A 16,939-nucleotide genomic window follows, 5' to 3' on the forward strand; every position below is an offset into this window, starting at 1 on the left:
ACAGACAGACGCATCGGCCGGATGTATTTAAAGTAAGTCAGTTGCAAAAAGCAATTAATCTACTTATCCCATAATATTTACTCAATTTCTCTTCAAACAGTTGGTTATTTTCCTTCTCTTCAGGTGCCTCAGCATCTGTCCCCCCTCTCTATGTAGTGAGGAGTTAGCAATAGCATCCGGTAGCATGGCCTCGCTGCCGGCCTCAGAGAGCCCCATGGCTGAAGAGAAGAAGTCGGAGGCTGCTTACTACAAGAAACATCTATATCAACGCAGAGCTTTGTGTTTTTCTCAGATGCAACAGTCTTACAGAAGATTTTATACCGAATTAAAGCAAACTGAAAAATAAAAGTGTGTTACTTGAGAGGTTCTTTTTTTTTTTCATTTTAAATGCAGTGTTTACACATTTCCTATGATTGTTTCAGTCCTGGTAAGTTTATTTACACCTGACTATGAACTTGTTCAGTTTTATTGAATTTAATTTTTTCTTTTCTGTACAGACTAAATGTCCGTTTCATTTAACGTTTGTTTTTTGTTGATGATTTATCTGGGATATTTAAAAAAGTTTTCCAGTTCCAGTGTTTAATGTTCTCTAAAAATCTCTGAATGGGTGTGTTTGCATTTTTATATCTGTATTGCTTAAGGCAATAATTTTGCCTCAACTATTTATCTTTCAGAAGCAAAAAGGCCATTTAAAGAAAATGTTGATTTATATTATAAATGTATATTTCTGAGATATTTTTACTCTCTTTTGCATGTTGTGCATCTAAAACCTAAACATTCAGGTCTAAACGTCGGCAAAGAATCACTGCTAAAAGAAGCAGCACTTCACTTTGGATGCCTGTTCGCTTAAACCTGAGCATTTTTCTCACTCATTAACGAACCATCGAGGTTAAACCAAGCAGGGAAAATGAGATAAAGGAGCAACACAACAAAGAAAGCAGAACAAGCGTCGCCTCCAGCCTGTAAACTTAATGGAAATTCTCCTTTCCATTTCCAGGTTCCTCTCTTTGACTGATTACAAGTTTCTGCTCATCTGTTAGCATCTAAACGGTGGGCAGCTTTCCTTCTCCTATTTGATCAGAAATCTATTAGAAAAAGCCATCCAGCGGCGCCTGCCTGACGCCCAGTTTAAACTCCATGCTGGATTTTCTTCGCATCACCTTCATGTTCCTTCGTAAACCTTCCCAGCAGATAGAAATATGTAGACAAACTGATGAAGGAAGATCAATCTGATTATTTCCAAACAGATTAAAATAAACCGAGGCTTGTTGCTAGGCAGATTAGAGAACGTCTTCTGGAGCAGAGGGGATGAAAGTTTACAGATCAGAGAGCAGAGTCTGCCGACTCCAAAGCTGCTTCTCATCATTTGTAGGGATTTTTTTTTTCAGTTCTTCAATTTAATTCTATTAGAAACTGAAGTTTCTAATAGGGACAAACAAACTTTATTTCCTGTTGCCAAAGCAGCAGCTTAAAGGTTAAAGAGGCTGGTGATCACCATGGAAACCTATCACAAAGTAGAACTGAAACATGAAGAACTCAGGAAGTCAGAAACGCTGCAAAAAAAAAAGAAGCTACCCAGCTTCATTTTATCCAGACTAATCAAGGTGAACAAACACTAAAACAAAAAAATAACTCTCCTTTTATCACCTTCTATGGTGTTTAGTTCTCCACTCAACAGCGCTGTGGCTTAGACAGTTAAACCCAAACCATCGTTCAGGTTTCTCCTCACAGCCACTTCAGCAGAACCTGAACCTGAACCACCAACAGAAACTCAGCTGAACTGGAGCAGCATCAACACACACAAAAAAAAAAAAATCCCAACAAAAAAGTCTGATAATAATGAATCTAGAAATATCTATTTTAGGTCCGCATCTGATTTAAGGAGGAAACAAACAAAGGAAGGACAGGAGGAAGGTAGCAAGGATACGAAGGTGACTGAAGGAGGAAAAGGGAGGTCGGATAGAAGGTTGAATAGAAGGTAGACCAGAGGGAATAAAATAAAAAAAATCCTCTACTTTCTATATCCATCCACATCAGAAACAGAGAAATCAAAGCCTTTCTTCTCCCCAGACAGTGGAGGAAGCAACAATTCAGGAAGGGACCTGAAATCTCATTCAGAGCTACAATAAAAACATGAAGCCATGCTTTCATGAGTGGAAGCACAGTCAATGAGGAGCTACAGAACAGGCTGTGGTCTGCTAAGATAAGCAGCAGCAGCAGCAGCAGGCTTGTTCTACTGCTAATCCTGACGGAAGAGCCACTTCCTCAAAGCAGCCAGAGGGGGGCAGCAGAATCATCTGCTACAAACAGCTGAAATAAACAGCCTCCAGAGAGGCGACATGCTTCCTTCTCAGGATTATAGTTTGATGATAAAAAGCGTCTGAAAACACATAGAAACACTTCAAAGGAGCGTTTTCAACATGCTCCTCCCTCTGGAGGCTCCTCGCCGCTCTGCTGATGGATACACGCTTCAAGCAGACGGTCGGCTCTCTTTTTGCTTCAGTGAAACGTCAGCCACGCGGCCTGGAAGCGTTGCAGCTGGTTGCTAAACCACAGGAAAGCTGAACACAGATGACTAGAATTTCAGCAGCAAATATGTCGTCTCCAACGTTAAATAGTCTCAGTTTAAGTAGAATCACTATTATAATCCTACAGAGGAGGCATTATGATCAGCTTCAAGAGGTGGAAACATCCCCCCCCCCCCCCCCCCCCCCCCAGTGGTCTGAAATGATCTTCACTGCACCGTCTGGTAGAGGTAACCTCTTCTGTAGGCGCTCAGCGGGTAGAAGGTGGCCACCACGAAGCGCCCGTCGAAGGTGCGCCCCGTCAGCAGCCGCTGAGCTTCTTTGGAGTCGCTGGAGTTCGCATACTCAACAAACACCTGGAAGAGGGGGAGGATTTAAAGCAGGGGTAAAAATCAGCGGGGTCCGAATAAAGAAAATCGCCAACCAGTAAACCAGTTTTATACTGTTAAATATAGAAGATGCTAACTAGAAAATCACGTTTCTAGAGGGGGTTATGTGCAGAGCCCCTATGTGTTGCATACGCAGCATACCTACTTTTTGGCACTGTGTGTTCTCAGCTCACTGTTTAATTCTAAATGTATCCTAATGTATAAACTCTGATAAAATGCTTTCTGGAGTCTCACTGAACGGGCAGGAAATGCTCTTACCTGCCCTTTTCCAGGGTTCTCCTTAGGAATGAGCAGAGAAACCACAGAGCCGTACTTCTGGCACTCCTCCTTCATGTCCTCCAGTATGTCTGGGAAAAACACACAAAACTGCTTAGGTGTTCAGCTTCTTTTTCCATTTACTCTGGTAATAAACTGTTTTCCTACTTTAAATTAATCTAATTTGCTAAGATAACCTTAAAAACAATAAAACATTGAGGTCAAAACATTATGACCCCGGCAGGTAGAGGGAGGAAGAGTAATCTGTGGATTACTCTTCCTCCTTCTACTGCAGGGTTTCCTCATACAGTGTGAGCTCACGATGTTTGTTCTCACACTGTGTGGCTCAATGCTCTGATGCGATCTACCTGCTAACACTGTACAACTAAAAACCATGTGGTACTCAGCTCCGCAGTGAGATCGCGCTACTTGGGACTCGTTTATCCGGAAGCCAAACGAGTAGAACAGGAATATGCCTTGGGAATTTGTGCAATTTTGTGCTTAAACCGCTAAAAAGAAAAGGAGATGATGTATTTGGAGATGACACGGTTGAGCAAACATGGTTTCTACGGTCTGTCAATTTTACAGAAAGAACTTTATTCACTCGCACTCCCGCCATGCTTCTGTGTTTTCATCAGAGAAAGAAGAATCCTTGTTTGCCCATTGAGAGATTTTCCCACGACGGCCGACTGAATTTCAAACAAGTTTGATTTTCTCCCAACCTTACGATTCCTGATCGGGAGGTGATCCTGAGAGGCTGATCGCCCCTCGTTACCCCCTGTACACTACACCATGAACGATCAGGCTGAAAGTTGATTGAAAAATTCTCACACGACTGGAGAGTCGGCCCGAAAAGGGCAAAAAAATCGTACAGTGTATGCCTGGCTTTATACACAAAATATGTTACATTGATTTAGCCCAAAATCTGGTGTTTAACTTAATTAACTTAACTTAGTCATTACAACGACTGAAAGATGCTTCAGTGTCACTTTAAACAGTCTTTTATGGAAGAAAAACAGTCTCATTGGAATCTGCCTTTTTTTAAACGCTGAATTTTTTACACATTTAATTCCTTACACTGAATTTTTATCTGGTAAAAATTCACCTGCAAAAAAAAAAAAAAAAAAATTTTCAAAATGCAAATGTGTTGACCTATCTGGTCAACACAAAGCAATCTACACTTCATGCTCTTGAGCAGCTTCTAGCCAATGAAATTAGCTCATTTGATCACATGACACAACAGTTGAATATGTAAAATTCAACATGTAAAAATATTCCGTGAAGGGTTCCTACAGCATAAGGCAAGTTAAATTCAAGACTTTTTAAGACTTTTTAATGCCACTTGAAATAAAAATTTAAGACCAAATTCACAAGAAACACAAGAAAAACCTGCTTGCGACAACTTAACCCAAAGGTTTATTTTAACATAAACCACTGCACTAATGTTTCAAATGTTGAAAAACTTCCCATACAGGAAGAAAGCTAAAAACACACAAATGACAGATATATTTTAACAATTATTTAACTGAATTCACAAACTTTGTTTTAGCAGGGAACAAAACAAATCAGTTTTAAAGCCACAACATAACCAGTGCTAAGTCTTTTTTGCAGCTATTTTTCTTTGTATTGTTTTCTTAGTATGTTTGATTTGGTGATAAGTGGAGGCGTTGCAGAGACAAGGGTGGAACTAAACTGAGAAATACCGGCTGTTTCTCGGTAACTCCATTTTGACGCTTTGTGTTTCGCGCTTCGCATGTGCGACTCCACTGCCTTAATTCCCATCGTTCTGAGCTTGAATCGCTTCTTGCACAAAATCCACTGAGCCTCATGTATGTTCCCTGGTTTTAGCCGTGGAGAAAACTCTTGGCTGGAGACAATTTTGGTTACATTTATACTTGCTCATATTTTCCAGACAAAAAGTAAATGCAGCATCTCCCAAATGTCCCGGCAGCAACAACGCTTTTCTTGGTTCCGCTATCGGGACGGAACCAATAATGGCGAGCCATTTTTTTTTTTATAAAAAAAAAAAAGAAATTGTCAATTTTAACGTTTTATTTAGATTACAAAAATAAATCGTAATAAAAATATATAAAATATAAAATCCTATTTATGATGTTTTAAAAATTAAGACCTACGAAAGACTGATTTAAGACATTTTAATACCAATTAAGGCCTTAGTTTTACAGTACGGCGAGCGTTACGGGACAAAATGTCTTCCACAACGTCCGCATCACCTACCTTCTCAAGTGATGAGGTTTGTTTACATAGATAATTTTACAGATAGTATTTCATTAGTCTGTGTAGGGTATAGATTTCATGTAGACTTAAGATAATAAATATACCCGTTATTTTTTCTACGTCGTTGTGACGTTTTGGTGAGCTGCTTTGCATGGTGATATAAACAGACGAAGTAATTGTAGTCATTAGTTTAACAGCGAGATTGTGTTCACTGGAAGAATATATATTCCCTGTTTACAGAGTCCAAGTCATGTTTGTGGCACGGGGGTTACAAGGTGAGGGAGAGGGCGAGGGCAGAGAGGCCTTGGTGGGTGTGCAGCTAGGGCCAGGCGAGGGAGGGGTGCCAGCGGGGTGAGAGCAGAGGAGGAAAGGCTTGAAGATCTCCAAAGGAGCCGGAGAGAAGTAACCGAGGTATATATCCAGAAAATTATTTTACAGAAAATTACTGAATCATTACCTGTGAAACGTCAGGGACGTTGCTGAATAAGTATACTGGAGAGTAACAGCATCATCACGCAGCATGTTATTGTTTTAGACAGGTCTGAGCATCCTGTACTCCAAAAACTGCAGTGATATTAGACAATTGTGTGTGTAGGATTAATTACCTGTCCAAGAGAAAACTGGCAACTTGAGCGTCCCTTTGAAAACCTTTTTCCTCCATCAGTGACTTCCATCGTGTAAATGCCGTGCCAATGTTGATCCGTGTTTTTTGTCGTTTCTTGTCACGCTTGCGTTTATTCTCGTCGTGTTTCCGCTCCTTAGATGACGGGGGTTCGGTGTCCGCCGCTTTTCGTTGTGATACAGAGTAGGCATGATCCTCCATTCGTCTGATGTTTGGCCACACAGTGCCAAACAGTTTGCAAAGTCACTCACGCCTGCCGCCTTGTTCACCTTTCTTGTTACTGAAGCGCAGTATACCTGCTTCTTCTTCTTCTTTGGTTTCAGGCAGACTAAACGCTTCTCAGGCATAATACTGCCATCTACTGTTCAGTACCGTCTCAGTTCATCTCTCTCAACTTGCTGTAGTTATTTTCGAGCGTAATGGGCGATCTCTAGTTTGTTGGCTCTGCGCTGCCGTAGCGCAAAGATGTCTGCCTCCATGGCTGCGAGACCCGCTCCTATGTAATTATAAATAACGAATTCTAAGGCAACGCAAATATTATGGTTAAAAGGCTGAGCTCATAGGTGATGATAAATAACATAGTTATGTATAATATATTAAATTTCTGACTTTATATCCCTGTAATTATTACACACTGTAGCTTTAAGACTTTTTAAGGACCCGCGGGAACCCTGTCTGTGGTTAAAATTTAGAGCTAAGAAAATTCAGTGTTTAAGATTCTGTGTACGAAATAGAGGCAGATTCCAATGAGACTGTTTTTCTTCCACAGTCTTTCAATGGTAAAGTTTAATAAATGCTCTGCAGCTCTCAGATTTGTCTCTCTCTTTCTGAATGACAGCTGCCAGCTCCACAGTGGGAGCCTCCACTCCCACCAAACACAACTTATAATCTCTATAGTCCATTTCTGCTGTGGAACCAACTTCTTACTGCAGATGTTTTCCTTTAAGCTCATGAAGCATGAAAACACGCTACCTTCATACTCTTCCTCGTTGTGCAGGTGGCTGTCATCGATCAAGTTGAGCAGACGCAGAACCGGTGAAGGCAGCAGAACCAGATCCTCGATGTGTGGTGCTGAAACACACAGGCGCTCACAGGTTAAAAGAACAGGGAGGGAACTGCAGACGTGTTAAAGGTCTCCACCTACCGAAGGGGATGCTGAAGAAGGGGCTCAGCAGGGCAGCTTCAGCGGTGCATCTTTGCTTTGGATTGTTGAGTAACATGCTGGACACACAGAGTTCACTGCAGACGGTATGAAAGGACAGAGGCAGCGGCTAGAAGACCAGGCTTACCTTTTGATAAGGTCTCTGAGGTGGTAAACTGGGATGGCGGGGCATGTGGCGCCGTTACTCGCAAAGATGTGGTTGACGATGGCGACGCTGTTGTCCTGCAGGGCAGAAACAGAGGAGGTGAGATCTGAACGCATCGGGGTTATCAACAAACCGGGTCGAATTGGGTTCTGCATCAGTACCTTCCACTCCTGGGAGCGGACCGTGTCCTTCAGCTTGATTCCAGAGAACATCTCCAGCAGGATGACGCCCAGGCTCCAGAGGTCGATGGCAGCCGTGCAGCCAGAGTCTCCCTCCATCCCTGCCTGGGCCAGACTGTTCTGGAGCTCCGCCTCCGGGGCTCGGTACCCGTCTGTCTGGATGTACTTCACATCCTGACAAAGGAAGAGAGAATTTGAATGAACCCAAACGTCTTCCGGCCCATGTTCCATTTCCAACATAACTGCCAACCTGGTTTCCCTGCTTGAAGCTCAAGCCGAAGTCGATCAACTTGAAGCACTCGTCGTCGGCGCTCCACAGGATGTTGCGCGGTTTGAGGTCGGCGTGGACGTAACCTTCCCTGTGGAGGAAGGCGAGAGCCTCCAGGATGTCTCTGGCACAGTGCTGCACCAGCCACATGGAGTGGCCCTTCTGGGACCTGATCCAAAACCCCAGAGGACATATTTATGTAGATTTTATTTAAAACTACGATAAACTAAAAACTGTGTAAACATTAGGGGTGTAAATAATAATCGTTTTGTATCGATGCATCGATCCAACAGCCAATGATCCGATGCATCGATACGTCCGCAAGAGAATCGATTCATGTTTTTTTTTTCCTCCGGTCTATTTTTATCCATTTGCTCCTGGGCGTAATTCTCCCTCCCGTGCTGCGGTGGCGCTGAACCTATTTTGCCCTCCTACTTCGCTTCCTGGTTATACTCTTACAGCAGTGTGTTGCAGTGAGCTTGACACAGACATTTTTGATTTATGCTCAATATTGAAGCGTGGTCTGCGCTACACGCTGTGGGTCTAGATACGGCCGAGGCGGCGAGGAAGTGGGGGCGAGTTTAGTCCGACGACGGAGGGACATGAGGGCCAAAAAGAGCGGAGATACAGGTGGAAAAATGATCCCAGCGTTCTCGCGCACCTCGCTCTTCTAGCGGGTCAAACTTCACGAGTTGTTTTCTGCAATTTCGGTCATAAAAACAAAACAAGCCGACCTCCTGTCTGCGGTCAGCTACAATTTGGGAGAGGAGCAGCGGAGCGTCTGCGGAGGGGACGGGACGTCTGGAGCCGAGGTATTGCATTGCACTCATTGCACTGATTCTGTGCAGTATTTTTTTGATGCAAAGCCTTTCAGAATCTATAACGCAGGGGTATTATTATTTTTCAGTGAATGAGGTTTTAATAGGAATAGGTGGGGGGCAACTTTTCTACTTCTGTTATTTGCTGTAGTTTCTCAAAAAAATGCAACGATATTACAGCTTTCATTGATTTATTTCAAATTTGAAACATTGTCTAGCCTTTAAGGTAAAAAAAAAAATAAAATAAAAAAATTAACCAATTAATCTAATCGAATCGTATCGTGATGTATTCTTGAGTATCGAAAATAATCGAATCGTTGGGCCAGGAAATCGATACTTAATCGAATTGCCATGATGGATGTGATTTACACCCCTAAGTAAACATCCATTGTTTCATGAACTCATTTCATTCATTATTTGCTTGCATGATGGGATGAAATAACAGAAATGCTTTTGAAATCATCATGAAGCTTTTCTAGAAATAAATCCATTGAAAACATGAAGATAACCTTCAGGGTAGAACCGCCTCACTGGGACATTCTGTCATCAGCGGCGGCGCTTACCTCCCAGTGTACTGTACTGGAGAGGTACAATGCTGAAAATAAGTGTAACATTTTGAGTTTTATACCAAGAGCCAGCTCTCTAGCCAAGGATCAGAGGGCCAAGTTCCCCACCCTTGACTGCCACCCGTCACACATTGCACCCGACCCCTTTGTCCCCCCCTAAGAGTAGTGATGTTTCCTCTTTGGGCTGTGCGCCGAGGCTCCATGGGTAAAAGCCCAGCCACCAGGGAACACTAGGTCCATTTGTGTTACTGACCATAAGAGGTCCTTATGCATCTCTTTGTCTGTTCCCTCACCTAGGACCTTTCTGCCTTGGGTGACCCTACTAGGGGCATAAAGCCCTCAGAGAGCATAGCTAAAGGCTGATTTATATTGAGAAACCAGGCCGTCTGCGTGAGTGTCGCAGTGAACACAAATTTGCCCCCGTCCTTCCGCAGACACTCTGCTGCACCTCTCCCAAGCTGTAGGTGACCGCAAACAGTGCCACAGACAGGAGGCCTCTGATTGGTCCAATCTACATCTGCTCTACACTATGAGTATTTCCTGTTTGGTACCTTATGGGCTTGTTTTTTTTGTATGACAGCCATTGTGGAAAACGACTGGTGAGGATGGACCAGCTATAAGAGGGAGGTGTGCGGGAACGCTGGGACCCTTTTTCCACCTGGATCCCCGCTCTTTTTGGCCCTCATGTCCCTCCGTTGTCGGACAAACTTGCCTCCACTTCCTCACCGCCTCGGCCGGATCTAGACCCAGTTTGTTCATGATTGTCCCGTTTGCGTTGTGGCGTGGAATAACATATCGCAGACCACGCTTTAATATTGGGCCTACATCAAAAATATCTGCGACAAACTCACTGTGACACACTGCTGCGAGAGGATAACCAGGCCTTAAGGTCATTGGGACACTCCACCACGATAGGGTGGGTAGATGGATGGATGGATGGACGGACGGATGGATGTTGCGTTTTCCTGAAGTGAAATTGTGTTCTTATCCTCTACAATTGTAATTATTTGTGACTTTTGCACATTAATGTTCCATTTGCTTTTTAAAGTGTTTTTCCGCTCCTTTTTTTAAACATTTTTGTTCACACTCATTTCTGTGTAATCTAGCTCTACTGGAGAGGTTCTATTTCTTTCTGTTTATGAAGCAAATAGATTTATATCTGGTTTGAATTCACTTTTTCAGATTAAGCTCAGAAAGAGCAGGTTCCAAAATGCTGTTTGAGACGGTGTTGAAAATAAATGTTAACATTTTGTATTTTCCTGAAGTTTTTTTTAATTTCTCTACAATGGTAAAAGTAGTTATGCTTAAATTTTGTTACTCGCATGTTTTGATATTAGTTTGTATTGGTATCAGCTTTTATCGGAAATCAGAACTTCAGTTTTTGGAATATCGACGTATCAGATATCAGCAAAAAAGACAACATCGTGCATCCCTACCTCCCACCCTTGACGCCGCTGCTGCGTCTCACCAGCAGCTCCGACACGCTCACATCCAGGAGCTCCAGCAGGAGGCAGCGGGTGGCGACGCCCACACAGCTGTGGTTGGTGAATACGCCGTACAGCGTAACTGAGAGACAAGAGAAAAAATGTATAGAAGCATTCAACGCATTTTCCAACACAAACCCGACATGGTTGAAATAAAAGGCCTTTTCTATTAAAATCATTTCTAATTCATCCTATTGACAATCAGTTGTGCTTAGAAGGAAACAAAGTCACGTTTAAATGATTTTATCTCAATCAAATTGGTGAGTTCCTAGAAAATCAGCATCATCAAAGCCTGTCTGCAGACGGCTCAGGGATGACATTTTTAGAAACCTAATGAATCTCGCAGAGCTCTCGTCAGAAAAAAAACCTGATGCATCACTGTAGAGCTAATTGAAGAGGTCAGGCAGGAACATCGCCAGTCAGAGAAGGATTTGAGACGTGCATTAAAGCACTGGAAGAAAACTGCAAGAAAAGACGTAAGAGAAGAACATAAAGAGAAGAAAGAAGCTGCTCCTTTAGATGAGAACAAAAACGTACTTTTCTGCGGAGACGCAATTAAGCTTTGCATTGGAAAACTGACACTGAAGATATATCATCCAATTAAACATGGAGGAGGCAGCATGATGCTGAGGGGACAAGAAAGCTGGGAAATAGTAGACTCTTATAAGTACCCAGGTGTTCATCTGAATAACAAACTGGACTGGCCTCACAACACTGAGGCTCTGTAGAAGAAAAGTCAGAGCAAACTCTTTCTGCTGAGGAGACTGAGGTCTTCTGGAGTGCAGGGGGCACTCCTAAAGACCTTCTATGACTCTGTGTGGCATCCGCCATTTCTATGGAGCAGTGGCTTATCTGTAACTAATGCTATGTTCACACCGCAGCCTGAAGTGACCCAAATCAGATTTTTTTGGCCCATATGCAACCTGTATCTGATCTTTTCATGAGTGTCTGAATAACACAGATCCGATTTTTTCCAGTGCGACCCAGGCCACTTGGCTATGTGGTCCTGAATCCGATCTTTTCAAATTCGACCTGCATCTGAACGGCCAGGTCGCATTCATCCGACCCGAACTCCAATAATACCCGACAAAGGTCACTATTCTGGGTCTTGCTATGAAGAAGCGGCAAGAAAAACAACAAACATGGCAGACGGTGATGCAGGGAGCAGTATTTATGTTTAACTATCTTGTGTTGAGAAAAGATTGCTAGATGCACTCCGGCACTCCCATCATGTCTACTTCCATAAACACAGAGCACGCTGGCCTGTAACGTCATTGCATCCTCTACTACGCATGCGGGACACTTACGTTTTATGACTGCAGTTCGCACAGGAGGTCACATACAAGTCGGATTTCACAAAAAAATCGGAAATGAGCATCAAGGCCTGCAGTGTGAACTTAGCCTAAGAGAAATCAGCTGGATAAGCTGATCAGGAAGGCCAGCTCTGTGATTGGATGCCCTCTGGACTCAGTGCAGGAGGTAGGAAACAAAAGGATCCAAACTAAATTAACATCTCTGTTGGATAATGTTTCCCATGCTGGAGAGCTCCTTCATTGAGAGAGTGCTGCACCCTAAATGCAACAGGGAGCGTTATCACAGATCCTTCTTTCCAGCAGCTGTAAGACTCTAGAACCACCACTGTTCCCAACATCCTCGATAAGTTGTTGATATCATGCTGATTTTGCACAGTTTCTACCTTAGAACGTTAAATAACATGCTGCTGTCATTTTGCACATCTCTGATGTTGCTGCTATTTGCAAATATCCATTACTGTAAAAATTTACATTGCTGTATATTGGTTCTTTATTTACCAAGTGCACAGTTTATATTGTTAAAACACTTTACAGTACAGTATTTTATGTGTTTATCTTTTAACTCTTCACTATTATGTCATTCTTATACATTTCTCTAAGGTCCATATTTGTGTGACCATTTTTTTCTATAACCTTTTTGCTGCTGTAAACCAGGACTTCCCTATTGTGGGACAATAAAGGGATTTTCTATTCTCTTCTATTCCATTTGTGACAGCCAAGGCCGCCTTTATTGTGGAGAGACTGCTCCTCTGGTTTGTGCTTCCAGAAAGTCGGTGGCGGACCTGAGAGTATCACACCTGCAGTGGCCTCCTATAAATTGGACCAGAGAACATGGCTTGCTCTCTCTGCGCTCCATGGACTCCTCTGGCCTCCTGCTCCAGTTTTAGTTTAATTTGATCCATGTACACTTTCACACACCTCATGCACCCCAACAATACATACACCACTGACCTACACTAACACGTTTATTTACTTTAATAAATGGTTAAACCTTTCTTTTGTGCGGTCTCCCCATCATTGTTCCTACCCCCTGAGCTAGGATAGTAACATATTTTATAAATAAGGGAAGAAAAGCCTTCTAGATACTGTTTTTAAACCAGGGCAGATATTTTTGGTCCAGCCACATGACACAGTTGGGATGTACTAATTTGTGAGATCACTTGTTAAAATATTACTAAGCCTTGCTTATAGATTCATCCTATCAGAACTAACTGAGCTGAAGCATTTTTATAAGAAAAAACTAATAATTTAATTCTCTAGATGTAGAAATGTACCAGAACATCTGCTGCTGCAGCAAAAGCTGGTACTATGTGAACCCCCAAAGAGAAAATGGGGTTTAGGTTTTAATGATCAGTTTAAGAAGTTTGAATAAATGATCTGTAGGACAGAGAATCATGGACGGGGCATGTCCTGCAGAAAAGTGACTTATTACTGGAAACATTTGCAGAGAGCAAAGGCTGTTACCAATGTTCTTATGTCCCTGGATGTCCTCCAGCACAGCCCTCTCCTTGTGGTAGCCGTAGTCCCCTCCCTGGGAATCGGCCTGGAACTCCTTGACGGCCGCAGTGGCGGCTCTGCCGGAGCTCACCTGGTAAACAGAGGCCGAGACTCCCTGACCGAGCCGGCACTGGACGGTCCAGATCTCACCGAAGATCTCAAACAGCACCGGCCTCATGCTCTGGTCCACGCTGACACTTTCCGTGGGCTGGGCCTTGGAGCTCGGCTTGGGTGGGACGCAGTGAGCCATGGGAGGGAGAAGAAGGGGAGAGGAGGGGGAGGCAGCTAGTTGACAGGTGGGAGCAGCTGTGGGGGCATTGCGAGACCAGATCTATGTTCACCTTTAAAGTGCTACAAACTAAGAAGCACCTGGACGAGTCAAGGCCAGCGAGCACACAGCGGGGCTACATCCACAGGCCTGAGCGCGGAGGAATTAGGGGGCATATTAGGAGAAGGTTGGCTGTCAAAACGAGTCAGCTGACATAAAGTTAGCCAACTTAGCTACTGCAAATAGCCCCACTAGCCACCGATTTTAAGGACAGAAACACAGCGAATAACTTCCTCCATAATGACCGATAACTCCTCAAGGGAACAAATTTTGCTTAAATCTTCCGAAAAACTAGTGTTTCAGGTCGCAGTGAAGTTTCGCTGAAGTTGTAGATTCAGGTTGTTGATACTTTCGTTGATAACTTCCGTTACTGCTGCGCTTCGGTTACTGTGCATTCTGATAGTCTGCTCCCTTCCGGCGAGGGGCTGAACTACACCAGTCAGTGTCTTCTTCTTCTTCTTATGGGGTTTTATGGCGGTTGGCAGACTAGTGAATTGTGCATTACCGCCACCAACTGATATGGAGTAAAGCAAGAAAACAGAAAACGATTCACCCCCCCCCCCCCCCAAAAAAAAAAAAAAAAAAAAAAAAAAAAAAAAAAAAAAAAAAAAACCTGTGTAACTTAAACCAACATAATACTAAATCACATTTGCCCATATAATTTTTAATTTACTCTAGGTCATCTTAACTCTGCCAGTTTCTGATGGTCCCATCGGTCCTCCCATCATACTTCCAACCATCTCCCAGTTCAAATCTTTAATGTCCAGATATTTTTCTGCAGCCTTCACTATTATTTTGATTTTTTCCGTTTTTTTTGTTGTCTGTGCAGTACAATTAATTACTTCTACCATGAAAAGAACAAAATTTGTCTTTTTAACAATAAGTGAGTCTTCATCAATTTTTTGATTCTCTAGAGGTTTGGAATTTGCCGTGTGTTGAACTGTAGGTTTGGGTTTTTCTGACTGAGATGGGATCCTTTTTGCAGCTTCAGCGTAGGTTATTCCGAGCTCAAATTTCATTTTTTTAATTTCCTCAGACCTTTTGCTTGCTTCACAGCCGCGATAAGCAGCAGTATGTTCTCCACCACAATTACAGCATTTTATTATAGCTTCTTTTCCACATTTACCATATTCGTGTTCTCCTGCACACCTTCCACACCTCTGTTTCCCTTTACAAACTGCTGCAATGTGACCGAATTTTTGGCATTTGAAACATCTCAATGGTGGAGGATTGTAGATTTTGACATTATAGCTTATGTAACCGATGAATACTTTGCTTGGTAATTGCTCTTCCTCAAATTTAATTAGCACTGATAAACTGTCAGATCTTTCTCCGTTTCTTGTTGTTTTTAACCGTTTTACTTCTTTTACTTTTGCACCGCTTATGTTTTCCAGAATCTCTTTTTCAGAAATTTTTAGAGGAACTCCTCCAATGACTCCCCTGCTGATCTTTTTGTTCTCCATTAGGCTGCACTGAACTCTTATCCCGTCAATTTTGTTGATCCGTATTGCTTTGCCTTGCTGGGCGCTGTCTCTGCAGTTAATTAGCAGGTCTCCACTGTACAGAATTCTGGCACCTCTGACTTCTCCGACAAGTTTATTGATGGTTTTTGTTAAGTGAACCGGATTCCAATTTGTAAAAGAGTCTGCCTGATTAACGACTTTGAATATGACTTTGAATTCATTTTGTTGTGCTGTGGAATGTATGGAATGATCATCACTGGATTGTTCTGAACTAGATTCCCCTTGAACTGATCTCTGTTTTTTCCGCTTTTTCTCATTTTTTGATGTTGCTATCTTCCACCCTTCATTGTCACTATTTCCCTCTTCCATCCCACAAGAATCGCTTCCTGTTTCCTCACTACTCACGGCCCAAGACATTTCTCCATAAGCAGCTTCAAAACACGCGCCATGCACCAAACGACCATCCACATCCGACCGACTCCCCTTTCAAGTTCCTTCCACCAGTCAGTGTCTCAAACCATAGACATTCTATATGCATAATAGACGTCGCATCGATCGCTTTCGCCTATGGGCTCAGATGTGACTTGGTGGCGCCATTTTGGAGCGGTCAACAGCTCCACTCAGTGTAATCTGTTGAGCAGGCACAGAATCAAATTTCATCAACTTTAACTCGCCGAATATTGAAATAATTTTTACGTTTTTGTTTTTTTTTTGCTAAATACAAACAAATTGGTCAGTGTATTTAACTGTTCTTAGTAGGGCAAGAGTGATAGAATATTCTGATAGGATGTATGTTTGTTGCAAAGCATAGCCAATCATACATTTTTATGTATTATATCATATATATATATATATATATATATATATATATATATATATATATATATATATATATATATTTATTTTATTTTTTTCATATTCTGTCTTAGGCTGCAATCTGAACTCGGTGGAGGAAGTGTTTGTAAAAAAGAAGAGTGCTACTGCAGGTCATTTATCCCTGCTGCAACCAGACTCTACAATGCGACATTACAATTGCAATAAATTGTGCAAAGTATAATGTGCTATTACTATTCGATACCCTGTACAATAAGCTGTTTCTTTTCTTTTTTTTTACAGTGTCCTGGCAATGTGGCAATAAGAATAATTGTCTTGATGCCAAAAAGAGCCCAACAGATTTTACTTTCACAAGTTGTTTCATGCATAGAAATTGCTTTATTATAATTATGCAGGGAGTTTTACAGTTTATATGGACACTGCAATGTAAATAGAGCAGAAAAAACAGAAGAAGAAAAAGAAAAAAAAAGAAAAAAAAGATGAAAGAAAGAAGAGATAGAAAGGAGATAATGACAAAACATTTTCAGTCTGCTTCATCACTTGTAACAAGATGAAAAAAGAACAGCACAACCGAAAGACATTGTACGAGACAAACAATAAAGCAACACCTTGAAACTATCGCTAAAGTAATATTATTAAGTCTGACATGTACTCTGTGTTACCTGAAGATATGAATGTGGGGTTTCTGTACACAAAAAGATGTTTCTCTATATTTGATATCCAGTGCAATAAGTATATATATATATATATATATATATATATATATATATATATATATATATATATATATATATATATATATATATATATATATATATATATATATATATATATATATATATAGTTTTGGGGA

The 16,939-nt window shown here is 41.9% G+C and overlaps 1 protein-coding gene across 1 annotated transcript; it reads right to left on the bottom strand.

Moving 5' to 3' along the window:
- Nucleotides 1-2,705: 2,705 nt before the first annotated feature.
- On the bottom strand, nt 2,706-14,008 carry uhmk1 (U2AF homology motif (UHM) kinase 1). Its single transcript, XM_038291561.1, has 9 exons — nt 13,429-14,008; nt 10,604-10,733; nt 7,766-7,952; nt 7,498-7,689; nt 7,319-7,413; nt 7,174-7,250; nt 7,002-7,100; nt 3,173-3,261; nt 2,706-2,881 (listed from the first exon to the last, which is right to left on the bottom strand). The coding sequence occupies exons 1-9, from the start codon at nt 13,709-13,711 to the stop codon at nt 2,735-2,737; spliced, it is 1,299 nt and encodes a 432-aa protein (XP_038147489.1). The 5' UTR covers nt 13,712-14,008; the 3' UTR covers nt 2,706-2,734.
- Between the last annotated feature and the right edge of the window lie 2,931 nt (nt 14,009-16,939).

This window comes from Cyprinodon tularosa, unplaced genomic scaffold (assembly GCF_016077235.1).
Source record: "Cyprinodon tularosa strain WSP-4 unplaced genomic scaffold, ASM1607723v1 ctg30, whole genome shotgun sequence".
NCBI lineage: Eukaryota > Metazoa > Chordata > Actinopteri > Cyprinodontiformes > Cyprinodontidae > Cyprinodon > Cyprinodon tularosa.

What these genes read in the sequence shown, in the direction of transcription:
- uhmk1 (XM_038291561.1), bottom strand. Translation starts at nt 13,711, where the DNA reads ATGGCTCACTGCGTCCCACCCAAGCCGAGCTCCAAGGCCCAGCCCACG. An exon ending in AGCGGCGTCAAGGGTGGGAG is followed by an intron (nt 7,953 to 10,603) that starts GTAGGGATGCAC and finishes GTTTTGGATCAG; the next exon opens with GTCCCAGAAGGGCCACTCCA. An exon ending in GCTTCAAGCAGGGAAACCAG is followed by an intron (nt 7,690 to 7,765) that starts GTTGGCAGTTAT and finishes TTCCTTTGTCAG; the next exon opens with GATGTGAAGTACATCCAGAC.